The 15,086-nt window shown below is 46.0% G+C and overlaps 1 protein-coding gene across 1 annotated transcript in view; it reads right to left on the reverse strand.

Moving 5' to 3' along the window:
* Window positions 1-15,086, reverse strand: part of p3h2 (prolyl 3-hydroxylase 2) — a 49,145-nt gene that overhangs the window by 12,862 nt on the left and 21,197 nt on the right. Inside the window, exons 2-3 of the mRNA XM_084472516.1 lie at window positions 4,173-4,325; window positions 3,176-3,365 (exon numbers count right to left, since the gene is read on the reverse strand). Of these exons, the coding sequence (XP_084328642.1) occupies window positions 3,176-3,365; window positions 4,173-4,325 (343 nt within the window). The remainder of the gene's footprint in view (window positions 1-3,175; window positions 3,366-4,172; window positions 4,326-15,086) is intronic.

The following is a 15,086-nucleotide window of genomic DNA, read 5'->3' on the forward strand; positions in this document are numbered from 1 at the left end:
GGTTTATAACACTGCTCCAATGAATCATAGTCGTTTATTTTTTACTAAAGTAAGCTGCTGGCAGACACCAATAGGGAAGTATGCCAGACAAATAAAAGCAAAACAAATACAACAATAATACGTCCATACGAATACATCCAAATAATACACCCAACGATGCATGTTAATAATATCAGGGTATCAAGTTATGGAGTCATATGGATATTGTGAACTGAACCCTTGTGATAAATATCAACATTTAACAACACCTTCATTTCTTCCACTGCCAGTGCTTGGCTATAAATCTGTAGTCACGTATACCACACATCTTAATAGGATCAACGTGTGATGCACAGACGCTAGTTGTACAATACTATGTTTGCTGGGAATTTGTATGTGTGTGTATTTATGCCCATGGTATAAATTAACGAAATGCCTTCCTGTGGTATGTCTTTACTCAAATTACTTTATTGTGTTTGGCATACGGGTTGACATGTTGGATGGCTGCTGTAAACCGTGACCCTTCAAGAATCAGTGGTCCGAAACGTGTTACTCCTCAAGGCAAAAGAGATGCGTCTTTATCCTGCACGCCATATTTTAAATCATTGCCAGACTTGCAAGTCAACATACAACAGCATCATCACCGTCATATTACGTTAAGGCAGAGGCAACGGAGTGCAACTGTGATCCTTAACTTAACCCCACCAATCTCTAGTCTAGAACTAAATGTTACCCGTTTCACCTAATAATTACCTATACCCTATACCTACAGATAATCATCTCCAAACTAATACTTGCAATACAGCCTGACAAAAATATCGTTGCATATAAGACGCAATGGCCTCTCGTTACATTTTTACTCTTCATGTATTCTATTTTTAGATATAAATAGCATCCATAATTCCTGCATTTGCCTGGCCGGATAACAATCACTGCCAAGCTCCGCTATAAAAACTATAGAAACCTGGAACGGAATCCACTGATTAGAAGCCAAACAAAGCCCAGGACAAAGCTAATTAGCCAATTTCCCCAGTGTTTATGTAAAGCACGCTCCACCTATAGCGGAGAACAAAAAACGCTTGTTGCACTGATTGAGCTGCAGCTACCGCGCGTTAGCTGGCTAGGCGTCTCACTTTACATCCTGGAAGGCCTGTCCCCTGTGTGTGTGTGTGTGTGTGTGTGTGTGCGTGTTTAAAAGCATAATCATATGATTGTCTTCTGGTGCCAGTGTTTGGCTATGGTTAACGCTCTTGTCACAGGCTCCTCCACATCAAGCTTGTCTGCAACCACCCCCCTTGCCCGGAACCCACAGCTAGCTGCCAGCCACCACTAACCGACCTAGGAGTGACTGACGTAATCAGATCGTAATCATCATAACTCGCCACATGATCCAATGCTTGTACTAAAAACATTACCATGCTATTAGAGACCATGTCCTTTCTATGAAAGCGCTTGTGTGATTGTTATCTGACGTTGTTCGATATTATTGTATGACATCTGGATGATATGTGGATACTTTTAATAAAGGAGATTATGATCAAATGAGTGTTGAGCTGAATCAATACATGACTAAGGCTGTGTGTTTTGGTTCAATTTCTGGCCTTTGAACAACACAAACACTTCCCCTTAACTCATCCTCTTTCTAACTTAATTTCTTCGACACCGTTCCAAGTGTCGCTTTCATCAGCGAGCTAGAACTTAAATAAAGATGGTTGGTAAGTTTAGATATAGTAGGCTGGTATTTTTCCCACAGACCCCGCCTTCCCACCACCTCAGGAACCTTCAAAGCTTTCGAAAAACATGATGCAGAACACGATAAGCTGATTAAACGTTGTGCAGCCGCAACTTTTAAAAGTCCTCTTTTATTTCTTGCCTCAGCGGCTTGGCTGTCTGCGGTGGGATGACGTCACACCATTTCAGAACCCACAACCCTCGGGACGGGACAGGACTGCTAAACCAGTGTGGGTGAGAGGTGCATCTGAATGTCAGCACGGCCAGACACGTCCTATCAACAAACAGCCCACATGAAGGATGGGAGTCAACGGAAATGCAGTAAAAAAAAACTTCTCGGAATCGCATTACTCCACATGGGAAAAAGAGGATGAACCATGAGGATGAACCAGAGAGAGGTTGTAAACAAGATAAATCTGAAAGCGTGTCTTGTACGTGACAGTTTATTTTTTGTAAAATATAATTTGTAGACGGCCGCATGCGACCGCTTCAATACAACCGCATCAACGCCTCCACGTTTCAGCACGGAAACAAAGACTGACTTGTCTATTTTGTTCTGTTTTGTTACTCACTTGGGAGCTCATTGTTTCTGACACATTTGGATTTATAGTAGGACTACACAACGTCTGAGAGCTCTTCTTAGAAACCATGGGTATTGGGGGGAATATTTATAGGTTAATCAGCCAAACTAATTGCGATCGTAACCCATTTGTACGACCCCCCTGATGCTAATCAAAGCTGCATCGCGTGGTGTGACACGTCACTGCTTTATAAATGCCATGGCGCTCATCCCACACTTCATAAACGAACAATGAGCTGTAATTCACGAGGCCAGAGCCCTCTCAAATTGCTGAGGGAAGACAGAAGTGTCGAGCAAAACAGCGGCCCTATTTCACAACAGCTGAAAAAATGTGCAGTCGTAGCCGAGGATTGAAAATCAGGACAAGCTGATAAAAACAAGCTCCCTTCATACCCCGGCTGACGCCAGAAGGCTTATCATTCCAAGTAGGGATGCACAGATTGTGAAATTCTGGGCCGATACCGATATTTAAAATAACAATTTGGCCGATAGCTAATGCCAATGTTGTTGTTGTTGTTGTTGTTGTTGTTGTTGTTGGTGTTGGTTTTTCAATTAATCGAAAATGACAACTTTTCATCGGATTGCTCCGGACTCCCATTTCTACTGCTTCATCGAATCTGTTTGGTGTTTGTGCGTGTGTGCGTGTGTGCGTGTGTGCGTGTGTGTGTGTGTGTGGCACACGTATCCTTGCTTGTGTGTAAAAACACTGGCTCCAATTGGCTACCATGAAACATCAGCCATGAGCCTGCCTCGGCCAATCATAATCGCTTATCTCGTTGTTAAAACCAGCCGGTCTTCGCGAATATCGGCCGTTCGTACCGATGTTCGTCCGATAAATCGGTGCATCCCCAATTCCAAGCGCTTCTTCTGCGTGGCGCGTCTCACCTGAGATGAGCTCGTGGAGGCTGTAGCGGTAGAGGAGGTGGTCGTGGCCCTCGAACCTCTGCGGCCCCTGGCAGAGGGCCCGGCACTTCACATCCGCTCTGTAGTACTCCGCCAGGGCCCTTTCGAACATCACGATGGCTCCCTCATAGTCCCCGTTGTCGTAGAGCCGCACCCCGGCTGAGAAGGAACGCTGTGGGGCGGGGGGGGGGGGGGGGGGGGGGAGAGAGATAGAGAGGACAGAGATAGAGAGATGTCTGGGAAGGTTTTTTTTCGTATCACTCAAAGACCAGATCAGATTTGGTCGGGAGGAAAGCAAAACAAACCTTTAGAAATGAGGTGCAGGTCGATGTTAAAAAATGTAAACAACGGCACTGGTGCCAACTGTTATTGTGAAATACCACGCCGTACGTGCTTTAAGCCTCTATGACCGCCATCAGCACTTATTGTAGATGGATGAAGCTAACCGACCTAGCAGTGAGTCATATCTTGCTACATGATCCAATGCTTGTACTACTTGGAAGGCAATACTACTTACATATAATAATGGAAAACAAGATTACCATGGTTTTAGAGACCACGTCTTTTCTAAGAAAGCGCTCGTGTGATTGTTAATTGACGTTGTTCGATATGATTGTATGACATCTGGATGATATGTGGATACTTTTATTAAAGGAGATTATGATCAAATGAGTGTTGAGCTGAATCAATACATGACTAAGGCTGAATGTTTTGGTTAAATTTCTGGCTTTTGAACAACACAAACACTTCCCCTTAACTCATCCTCTTTCCAACTTAATTTCTCTAAATTTCTTAACAGGCGCTGATTGTAGATGAATGAAGCTAAACCTTCACCTCGTGTTAAAAAAACAGCAGGCCAAACACAGTTGTAGGAAGTTTGTACATTCAAAGATCCTACGATTGCCGTCACATATTGCTGATTAAACACCATAATCCGTGGCGTCTCTGATCCACTAAACTATAGAAACGTATACGGTACCTGGTGTGGCCGGGCTTCTCGGTCCACAAAGTGCTCCTCCTGGACTCCCTCCTGGTTCTTGTACTGTTCCAGGTTCTGACCCATCTCCACGTGCTCCGGGTTGGCCTGGAAGTAGGTGTGGGCTGCTGCAGCCGCATCCTCTGGCTGCTTCAACTAGGGACACACAGAGAGAGAGAGACAGAGACAGAGACAGAGAGAGATTAAATAGTGAGTCAATTTAAGTAAGTAAGCAAATGTAATTTATTAAGCACATTTACACACAGCATAACTGACCAAAGTGCTGTACAGTGGATAACTAAAAAGACAAATAATACAAAAAACACGTTGGACCAATAGTCGTAATTATATGAATAACATGAATGGCCATGAAGTCTGTTCTTAGTTCTCTTGAGTTCTGGTTCAACACCGACCCATTTGCCAACTGTGTTTTGGGGCTGGCGAGAGGAGGGAAGGTTGCAGTCCAAAAGCATTCACCGCACTTTCATTTAATTCACACTGAGGTACTACAAAAGAGGGCTAAGAGACTGCACTCATTAGGACCCAAGTTGTGCGTCACACTGTTAACAGCTGGACTGTAGGTCCTGAAGGGTAAAAAGAGACAGAGACAGACCAGCCAGCTTGCGTCATTAATAAATGTAAACAGAGTATGGGAGAAAGAAGGCACAGCCTTCTTCTTTTGGTTGTTCGGGCCTTCTAGGCTGGGTGTGCTTTATCAAGCTTCTCCCAAATGACCCACTGTGAAGGCATACTTGAACATTCTGAACACTGCTTTTCCAGAAAGGAAGTCAAACCGTAAAGTAAAAGTGCTGAAAAGGAATTTCCATCAAGAAATATGGAAGGAAGTCCAATTCTGGAATGCCGTCCATGGATAATAGTGTGTGTGTGTGTGTGTGTGTGTGTGTGTGTGTGTGTGTGTGTGTGTGTGTGTGTGTGTGTGTGTGTGTGTGTGTGTCTGTTTAAGCATTTCATGTTTTTGGTGCGCATGTTCTACCGCACAGTAAAACAAATTCACATCCAGTGGAGAGATTCTATAAGACCGTGTTATGTGTTATGTGGATATTATCAACTCATACTGAACCCTGGCAGCTGTCAAGTCCAAGTCCGGGCGGCGGGCTGAGATAATATCCACTTTAAAACGTAGCGCTTTCTACCACGCAGACACAGGCCACGGTCGAAGATGACACAGCTCTCTGCTGGCTCAGCACCAACATCTGCCACTAGTTTGGTTTATTGGATGACCCACTTGGCACTTCTTGGACCGCATTCCATTGTGTCACCATAGATTAATAGGTTTATCAGCTCATCAGTTTATCATAGCTTCAACCTATGATTATCAGCATAGCTTTAGAAAGCCTTTTTCCATTGTGTCCGGTTCAGGATCAATAGGCATAATGGAGGAAGTCACACACCCCATACGTTCGTATCATGATATCGCAATGACAAAACAAGTCTGTCGATTTGGAAAAACTAAATGGATTTCCCTTTGGGTTCCCCCCCCCCCCCCCCCCAAACAGCTACTGGGTCAACACAGGTGGAATATTGTTCAAGCTGCTGGGAAGACTTCCAGATGTTGAAACCATTATGGAGGAACCTTCCCCCACACCCTGGCCCAATCCATCTCACTATCCCGTACATTCACCAGTTAACATGGCTACCTAACAAGGCGTGTAAACCTCAACGCAATTTATTATCTAACAACCACCTCACCTCATGCTTACTACCAACCTAACAAGGGACTCACTGAACAGATCTCAAAATAACTCTCTCTCTCTCTCTTTCACTCTGGCCTGCATTGTACAACTGTTTCATACTGTTTCATCACTTCATCGCATCATAAATAGTTCAATCAGGATAGTTCAAGCAGGTCGTTTGATTTGAACCAGCCCTCGATTTGAAAAGGACACACATGTTCATTCCTTCTGACACTTAACGCAACCTGCTCCTCCTGGCGACACTCTTCAGCCAACCAATCAGAACCACTGCTGACAATACCCCTCCCCTCTTGTGGGTTGCTACTATGGAGGGAACGCCAAGCACACAGGACTGTCTGGAGCTTCGGGTCCATGGACCAGATCAGTTACTGTTCGTCTGAATTCTGATCCTGGTATTTGTGTAACTAATGGGGATCCCTTCCCCTTCCCTATTGTTTTCGTAGTGTCCTTTAACCACTCATATCACCCTGCACGCACAGACACACAGACACAATTTACCGTTTCCTTCAGTGAAGTCAAAGAAAACAATGAAATAAAAAACCCTGTCAAAAGTTGAAAAACTAGTGATAAAAGTTTGGCTGTGTGTGCGTGCGTGACAGAGTCAGAGAGGAAAAGGGGCTAAAAGGATGCATGAAGACAGAAAGGCATGGAGAGAGACAGCCCACTGTGTCGTTGAGGAATGGGGATCTCTAACCCTGCTATTACATTCGCCCAGGATGACAGTGAACATGAAACCAGGCCAAGGCCAAACGTTTACATCTAGTCCCCAACAGGTGCAGGCCAATCATAAATCTCAATCGCTTTCACAACTCCTCAGTTGGAGACGCCTTTGCAGTTGAAAGGGGTTCTGCCGGCTGTGTGGATGCCAGCGAGCGGTCCATGGATCTGGTGGAGCACCTCTATAAACACTCTACAGTGTTTGGCAAGGGGGGGGGTTACTCCTTGGAACACAAAGGCGACATTGTTCGGTGCTAACCTGGACTGTTTGCGAGGGGGGAGCTAAATCAGCGACACAGCATCAGTTGTGTTTATGCATTCAAGACGTGAATCAGCCGCTCTACGCATAACTTGCATGGTGGTGATGGATTGATGTTGATCAAATGGACCGTCAACCGTAGTTTTGTGACGTGTGACGTTTTCCCATAGCATATTACATAATATACGCGATAAATCAAAGTGAGCTGTGTGTTGGGTTCTCGGCTGGCGGTGAGGAATCTTGGGGGGAAAAAGGAAAAGGACTGGGATGACATGCTTGGTTACTTCTAAAAGACCGAAAAATTAAGAGCTGGCATCAACTACATTCCTGCCTGGGCTGCCTGCCCCTGGATTCCCAGGCAGGGTCCTTATTATGGATGACCAGAATAATCGACAAGGACACACAGACAGACACACACACACAAACACGCACACACACACACACACACACACACACACACACACAAAGACACACAGACACAAAGACACACATACAGACACAGAGACACACAGACACACACACACAGAAAGAAAGAAAGAGAGAAAGAAAGAAAATGATCAAGAAAGAATGATCAACATCAAGTAGCAAAAAAAGTTGAAAAATAAAGGACTAAATTATTGAGAACAACAACAGCACATTTTTGCATTGTCTCTCCAGGGAGGAAGGCCTATTGGCCTATCGCAGGACTTCCAGAGCAGGAGGAAGAGGCTGTGAGAGAAGCTTGTTTTCCGCTCCTCGGGGGAGGGTCTTGAGGAGAAAGTAAGGGGTCATCCCCTACAAGCCATCCCAGCACAAACACAGCTGCAGCTGGCCAGCGTCACATCTATTGTCCCGTCACTGGATGACTGGGAAATTTGAGACATGGAGCTCTGATCCATATGTGATTCAGGGGGAATAGGAAGAATTGTGGCTTTCACCTTTTGGAAATATAAACATAAAGGACAAAGCATGAGGTTGTGCAAGGACAGACTAATAATGCTTCTGAATTCTTATTTGAGGTGAGCAAAAGATACATTAATGTACATACAAGATACAAACATTCACATTCTGTGTGCTTTGTTTTGTTGAAACATATTATATTCCTTGTTTCTGTGGCCCTATGAGGCAAAATAAGCACTGTGTGCTGTGGGCATTTACATAAAACACAGGTGTCCCATCCCATGGGTATTGTGCAGAAGAAAGATCTGCATCCAACATATAAAGATATACACTCTCGAGAAATTGTCAAACCCAAGGCAGAGAGGAAAAAGCCAAGACGCTTAGACTGGCTTGGTGAGTGGTTTTTACTGGACTGACAACAGATTTACGTTCAACAGTTGCTGGCTTTATAAAGTAATACATCATCTATGGAGAGCGCATTATTCCAGCACTTGGCTTTCAAGTCAAAAATTTCCGTCAGAAAACCTCTGCCGAATCCAAACACACCCGCTTAAACATTAAAAACATATGCTCTTCAACCTGACAAGGGGAAAGTCAGGGCACCCCCTTGGGCAACAGAGAGTGAAATCCATCAGGTTTCCTTAGATAGTGCCTGGGCTACATGTCATGGTGTAATGGAAACAAAGCGCCGTGCACTATTAAATCACACGTTCTTGAATGACCACCGTCTCTGGATGATGCAGAGAGAGTTTTTCAACTTATTGAAAAACTGACTCACACTCTGATAGTGAGATTTCTCTTCTCATCCATCGTGGGACACTTTCTGGCATCTCGATTTCCTTTTTGTCTAAAAGCCAGTATTTGTATTGTTCCCATGGAATTAGTGTGACAAAACGTATGCTCTGGTGTAGCGTGGTCCCTGATGCAGCTGTCCAAAAACGACCCAGCTATTCTTTACGCCAGAAAACAGCTTTTACCAATTCCCCAAAAAGTGGTTGAGAAAATCTTTAGAGCCATTTTTGCAAACAAATCGAAGGTATACGCTTGGAGAAGCACTGCACCAGGGCGTTGCTGCTTAAAGCCAGTCATTGAGCACATTTAGTAACCTCATGTAAAACCTGAGGACCGGGTACATTTTTCCTCTGCTGTGAAAGTCTTTGAAAGGAGCACCTGTAGAGATGAATGACTCCCACTCTCTTAAGACCTATCCATGTAAAATCTGGATGGACACCTCTGCCATTCAATGTTCTTGATGTGGGCTACAAGCCTTGCCAAACATAATGAATGCCTCTCGCTCTCACACAAGGCTCAAAGCCTCTCTCTCTCTCTCTCTCTCCCTCTCTCTCACCAGGATAGATGTTTTAAAACCTCACCTCATCACTTACATAAATAACTCAACATAAACAGCGTATTGTGCGGCTGCTCTCGGTCCTTCTGATTGGATCCTTCACCTAAGACTCCGTGTCAGCTCCTGGCGCAAGGCGTTCCAATAGGCTGCTGTCGAGTGCTGCCGTACAGTGGAGACGTGCATGCAGACGTGGGGGTATGGTGTGACTCATGGCACGTGATCCTGCACTCGAAATAGTCCTGTGGACAGATGAATAGACGCCCTTTCTTTGGCCTTGCCACAGACCCCTAGCGTCATCAAATAATAATTACAGAGGAGCTCGCAGCATTCCACGGGGAGCGGTCAAACCTGCGAACCGCAGCGTCTAAATACAGACTGTTTGAGCTAAGTTTTCTGACACTTTGCAGGGGATGGAAACCGTCGGTGATGTAGAGATCACCATCATGCATCAGTGACTGCGCTACACAGTAGTCCAGTAGTATGGATTTCAACATAAACACACTGGGGCTGTAGGCCTTATAGCCAAATTAATTGAGACACGTCATGTTGATGGAGCATTTGAAAGGGCATCCTGGAAGACCCTATGACAGCACGACTAGCTAATCGCTACAATCGTTACATGGCTGCTTCTGACTGTGCTCTTTCATGTCCATTTGGGTGGCCTTTTTTTATTCACAAACAACAGCAACTCAATGCCTACAATGCATTCTGGACGGCCACAACATTGTACATCACGGATGGCAGATTTGATGAGAGCCCACAAGCATACACAGACACACACACACACACACACACACACACACACACACACACACACACACACACACACACACACACACACACACACACACACACACACACACACACACACACACACATATTATAAAGGACATACTGTCTCTGTAGGTTAGAACACACTTGGAAAGAGTAAAACTGTAATCAACCTTTCCATCAGAGGACATCCTGCTTTCTCAGACATAACATGAGGTAGGTGGCTAGGTTCATGTTTAGCTCCGCAAAAGGACAATGTTGCCTCAGTCATATCGTCTACTATGGAAAAAGCAAGTTCTCCGCTTATGGGGAAGGTGGTTTGGCTTAGTGAAGGTATTACTCTCTCACACAAAGGCCACTCCTCCTCACTATCAATTCAATTAATTAAAGACAACGTTTTGTTTCTCTTAAAAACAATTTAAAAAAAAAAAGGTACCATGACAGCCTTGTTCATTCTACACTAGACCATGAAATGTGCTTACATTCAGAAAGCCATCTTCGTGACCTTGGCACATGAGGGTTTCAGCCACCTGTTAAGATGTTGTAATCTGTATCTACTTATTCTGCGCACGGGTTAATGAAACTAATATTTACCATTCGGTACACACAAGAGTTCCAGTTCGTCTTCGGAGTGCGAAGATAGAGAGGTCTCTGTAGCCAAGTCAAAAAGGGTGTGCACTGTTCAGCCACGATACAAGACATTTTGCTACGGCAGCAAATCGTGTAATCTAAAGAAGGGGGTAAACAAAGCAACACATCGCCAGTGCCCTAGACACAACATAGTGTAGCAGAGAAGGGAAACGGAGAAGTAGCAGCAACAAGGGATGGAAGTTCAGCCACAGAATCCCAGGTTCTGGAGTTGGTTCTCTGGGAAGTTTGAACTTGATCGGAATCTTTGTTGACAGTTTTGTTCCTAGCATTAGGCCTACATTATATTACACACACATAAACACACACACACACACACACACACACACAGGCACGTGCAGAGAATTAAATGGTCCATGATTTATTTAGAACTCAACAAATGAATCACGCAGTATTTCTATAATTAGGGATGTCCTTGGCAGCCGACAAATTGCAACAAATCATTATTGGCTTACACTGACGAGAAGCGTTGTTTAACATAGCAGGAACAAAAGCCACGCCATTTCCCAATATTCGTATGGTGTCAATAACAAGAAAATGGTTTTGCCTGGCACTCAGAGTTTCGTACACCCTCTAGAGTTATGTATTCAAGCTGATGTGTTCACTGCCACTCAAGGGGTTTGAGGTGGGGAAATGAATAGCCCTCTGTTCCTTAAATTGTAGGAAACAACATTTATTTTAATAGTGCGTGACCTTCCGTACATAGTACAGGCAAAACACAAAATCTCTTTCACATATTCTCGCACGTCTTGAAAACCATGTCTGGATCAGTTCATTTCTGCAACAATCCTCAACTTTATCGACAACATATCACAAATGTGAACGATGGAAGTCTTTCCTCATCTCATAGAACGACCTGATCTGAAGTTCACTGCTGCTATATTCATGTTGTCTTCTTCTAATGCCTTGTGTTGGCCGTCTTCTCATGTCACATCTCATTCACTCCGGCAGAACCAACCATGACCTGCACTACAGCGAGCGCGTTGAATCCACTGAGAGCGAGAGGCAAGTAAAACACCACCAAGACCAGCCCTTTGAGGAGTGATGTGTGAGTGATGTAATGGGTGGGTGCGATTAGGGTCCTCTCTCTCTCTCTCTCTGCCTGCCTGTCTGTCTAACCCGCCCCCTCCCCTCCGCCCCCCCAGCCTTTCCATCACACCTCTCCCTCCTCCTCTCTCATCTGCCCGTTCCTGCTGACAGCTCGGCACACTGGCCTCTTTCTGTGTGTCCTTGCCCCACCCTGGGCCAGCACATGTTCCCCGGATAAGGTCATGTCTAAGGAATGCCGGCAAAAGAGCTTGCCACTGTAGCTGGGTTTAAAAGCCCCTCTTTCACTGGCACAGACTGCGTGGGGAGGAGGCCAGGAGGAGAGGCCTGGGTGGGGTGGAGGGGGGGCAGGCAGACAGACTGCGAAAGCCAAGCCTTCACCTCCTCCTTCTCCTTTTTCACAGCCCATCGCCCTTCATCTCCACTACAGAGCGGCGGGACACACCACACACTGAAAAGGAAAACAGAGGTGGAGGAACCTGGCCACCGTGGAGAGCGTCGGCAGCAGAGCGGAGTGAACTTCCGTCAGGGTGGTAGCGCGTGTGTGCCTGGGCCGTGTGGTCTGAGTGAATGGAGACTACTTTGGCTTTGATTATTGGAATGAATGCCTCGGTACGTACGGTTTCATAGTGGCCTGAACTCACCGACCAAAAATGAGGAACAGACTGTGAAACTCATTACTTGTCTAAACACAATTTATGACTTATCTGGATCCGGCGTAATCCGGTCCAGCGAATGAACGAATCAGACTTTTTAGAGGGATATGTGCAACTGGTTCCAACTTTGCTGCTCTGGGGCTGACATCACCAGACGGCGGAAGAAAGGGAGTCACTCTTTCTCCACCGAGCATCACTGAGCAGCGAAGCCTTGTGGGTGCTTAAGATGATGATGGTTTTCTTCTTCTCCTCATGTATCGGCTACTGTGTGATTACCCCCGAGGACCAGCTCTCTGCTGAGTCGCCTGTCCCGCTCGGGTTTCCACGCCGGGAGCACGCCCGTTGCCACCGCGACCTCAGAACACAAGGTGTGTGTGTGTGTGTGTGTGTGTGTGTGTGTGTGTGTGTGTGTGTGTGTGTGTGTGTGTGTGTGTGTGTGTGTGTGTGTGTGTGGATGTGTTTGTTAATCTGAAGCAGCAGCAGCGCACGCATGTATGGGAGCAGGTCGGGGCTTTTCCTCCGTCTCCACACTCACGCCCTCCCTCCCTCCCTTCCGCCCTCCCTCTCTCCCTCCCTCCCTCCTTACCTCCCTCCCTGATATAAATATAGAAGTAACACACCCGCCTTCTTTCTTCTAAATACGGGCCAAGTGGAGCAACATGTCACTCACTGTATCCTCCAACGCTATTCCTTTCCACTCACACACAAAGGGTCTTTTTGTAAATAAAAAAAACCCAATAATATTAAACGGATGTAAAAGAAACTTGATGCATGCCCTGGCTGCCAAGTCTGACCATGACGCCCTTTTTTTGGGGTGGGTGAACAATATTCAATCGTGATGAGCCCAACAAACCAGGATTGCCATCTCTTTCCAATTTAATCGAGGCGGAAAGAAATGCTCCCACCTGACATCACTTCAAACCCCCTACCCCATCGTAAACAAGGGGATACCCACGCGCAAATCTGACTACAAGCCGCATGACGCATCCGGTGGGAAACTTTCACAGACTTTCATGGAGCACGGGGGTCAGGGATCGCCCCCTCTCTCTCTCCCTCTCCCTTGGTTCTCTGGTTCTGGGGGGTTTCCCTTTGGGTGGGTGTGGGAGTGATGGAGGTGGACTGGGGGGAGAGAGTGGGGGGATTCCGTGTAGGGTTTAGGTGTTATTTTCCCAAAGAACAACATTCTCCTTGAAGGAGGAACTAAGATTAGAGGCTCTTGTCATGTGTGCGTGTGTGTAAGTAGGTGTGTGTGTGTGTGTGTGTGTGTGTGTGTGTGTGTGTGTGTGTGTGTGTAACAGAGAAACACTGTGTTAGAGATGCCCTTTCCAGACAATACCAGCATTCATTCGTCCACCCAGTTTTCAAACTGTCCCTGCTTCTGATTCCCCCCGAGAAATGGACAAAAAAGTAAAGTAATGCGTCTCAACGTATCAATCTGGTATTTTGAGTGCTGAGAGGCTTTCAGAAAGGCCATGGATTTTCTCTGTAGCGATAGGGTTCAGTGGAGTGGAACAAGCTAGGACACGCACACACGCACGCACGCACACGCACGTGCACGTGCACGCGCATACACACACACACACACACACACACACACACACACACACACACACACACACACACACACACACACACACACACACACACACACACACACACACACACACACACACACACACACACACACACGATAACAGAAGTCCTTTGCTTGGTTCTCTGAAGGGGCTGTCAAGGGGGTCGGGTAGCATATTCTGTGCTAATGCTGGAGTGACAGAGAGAGAGAGACACACACACACACACAGAGACATAGAGGGAGAGAGAGACACACACACAGACAGAGAGACACACAGACAGATGGAGAGAGAGTGTAAGCATGTGTTACTGGGGGGGTTGTTATTGCTGGAGGTTCTGGAGTGGTTGGACTGAGCAGCAGACAGTAGCCTGGCAGGCAGTGCTGCTGGCAGGAGAGCTGCTCCCCCACTTTCCACACAGAGAGTCTGGGGGAACTTAAAGAGACATCTCATCTCCCTCTCCCCCGGTCTCCCACCCACTCTCTTGTTTTTCTGTCCTCCTCAGGACGATCTGTCCCTGGCCTTCTGCTTTCAGTCTGTTTTCAGTCTAATCCATTTTTCCTTCCTTACTTCCTTCCTAACTTAGCCCCCTCCAGCCTTTGCCTCCTTCAACTCTGGATCTCTGGGCTGGGGTAGAGAGGATGCAACTAGATTCCAGGGTCGCTCCCAGTGGAGGGGGGGGGGGGGTAACCTTACTGGTAACCTGATATAACCTCCTCTTTGCTTTTTTTTTTATTATTATTATTTGTGATTTAGTAGAACCATTATCCAATCCAAATCCCACTTCATTCGGCAAGATGTATGCATCTTGCTCAAGGATACCTACAAGCAGGCTTTCCTCATGGGAATCAAACCCAGAAAAAGTTGTTGAGTTTGATTCCCATGAGGAAAACCTGCTTGTAGGTATGCGGTAAAACCGTATAGCCACTGCTACTACTACACCATAATCTCTGTCATTGACAAAAATGTGTGTTTCCCCCTCCCACTTCTGTTCTCGTGAGACGGTGTCAGAAGCAGGCAGGTCGAGTTGTTTGTGACTGTGAGTGCCCTCAGCTCCCCAGCGGCCTCCAAGTGCATGAAGAAAAAACACAAGCCGAGTTGCAGAATGTAAACCCCATCATCGATCCCAGATAAAGAAGTATGTGAGGGGGTCGGAGCGGATATAAACACGATAAAACATTTGAAGAGGGAGAAATGTACAACGTGTGGTCACCAGCTGGAACGACTCCTGTGATTATAAAAACACATAAGAACAGAATAATATTTTATCCAGTCAATGTTTTATCTGACTCAAATGTACAAATAC

Source organism: Micromesistius poutassou (genome assembly GCF_964030765.1).
Source record: "Micromesistius poutassou genome assembly, chromosome: 9".
In the NCBI taxonomy this organism is placed as follows: Eukaryota; Metazoa; Chordata; class Actinopteri; order Gadiformes; family Gadidae; genus Micromesistius; species Micromesistius poutassou.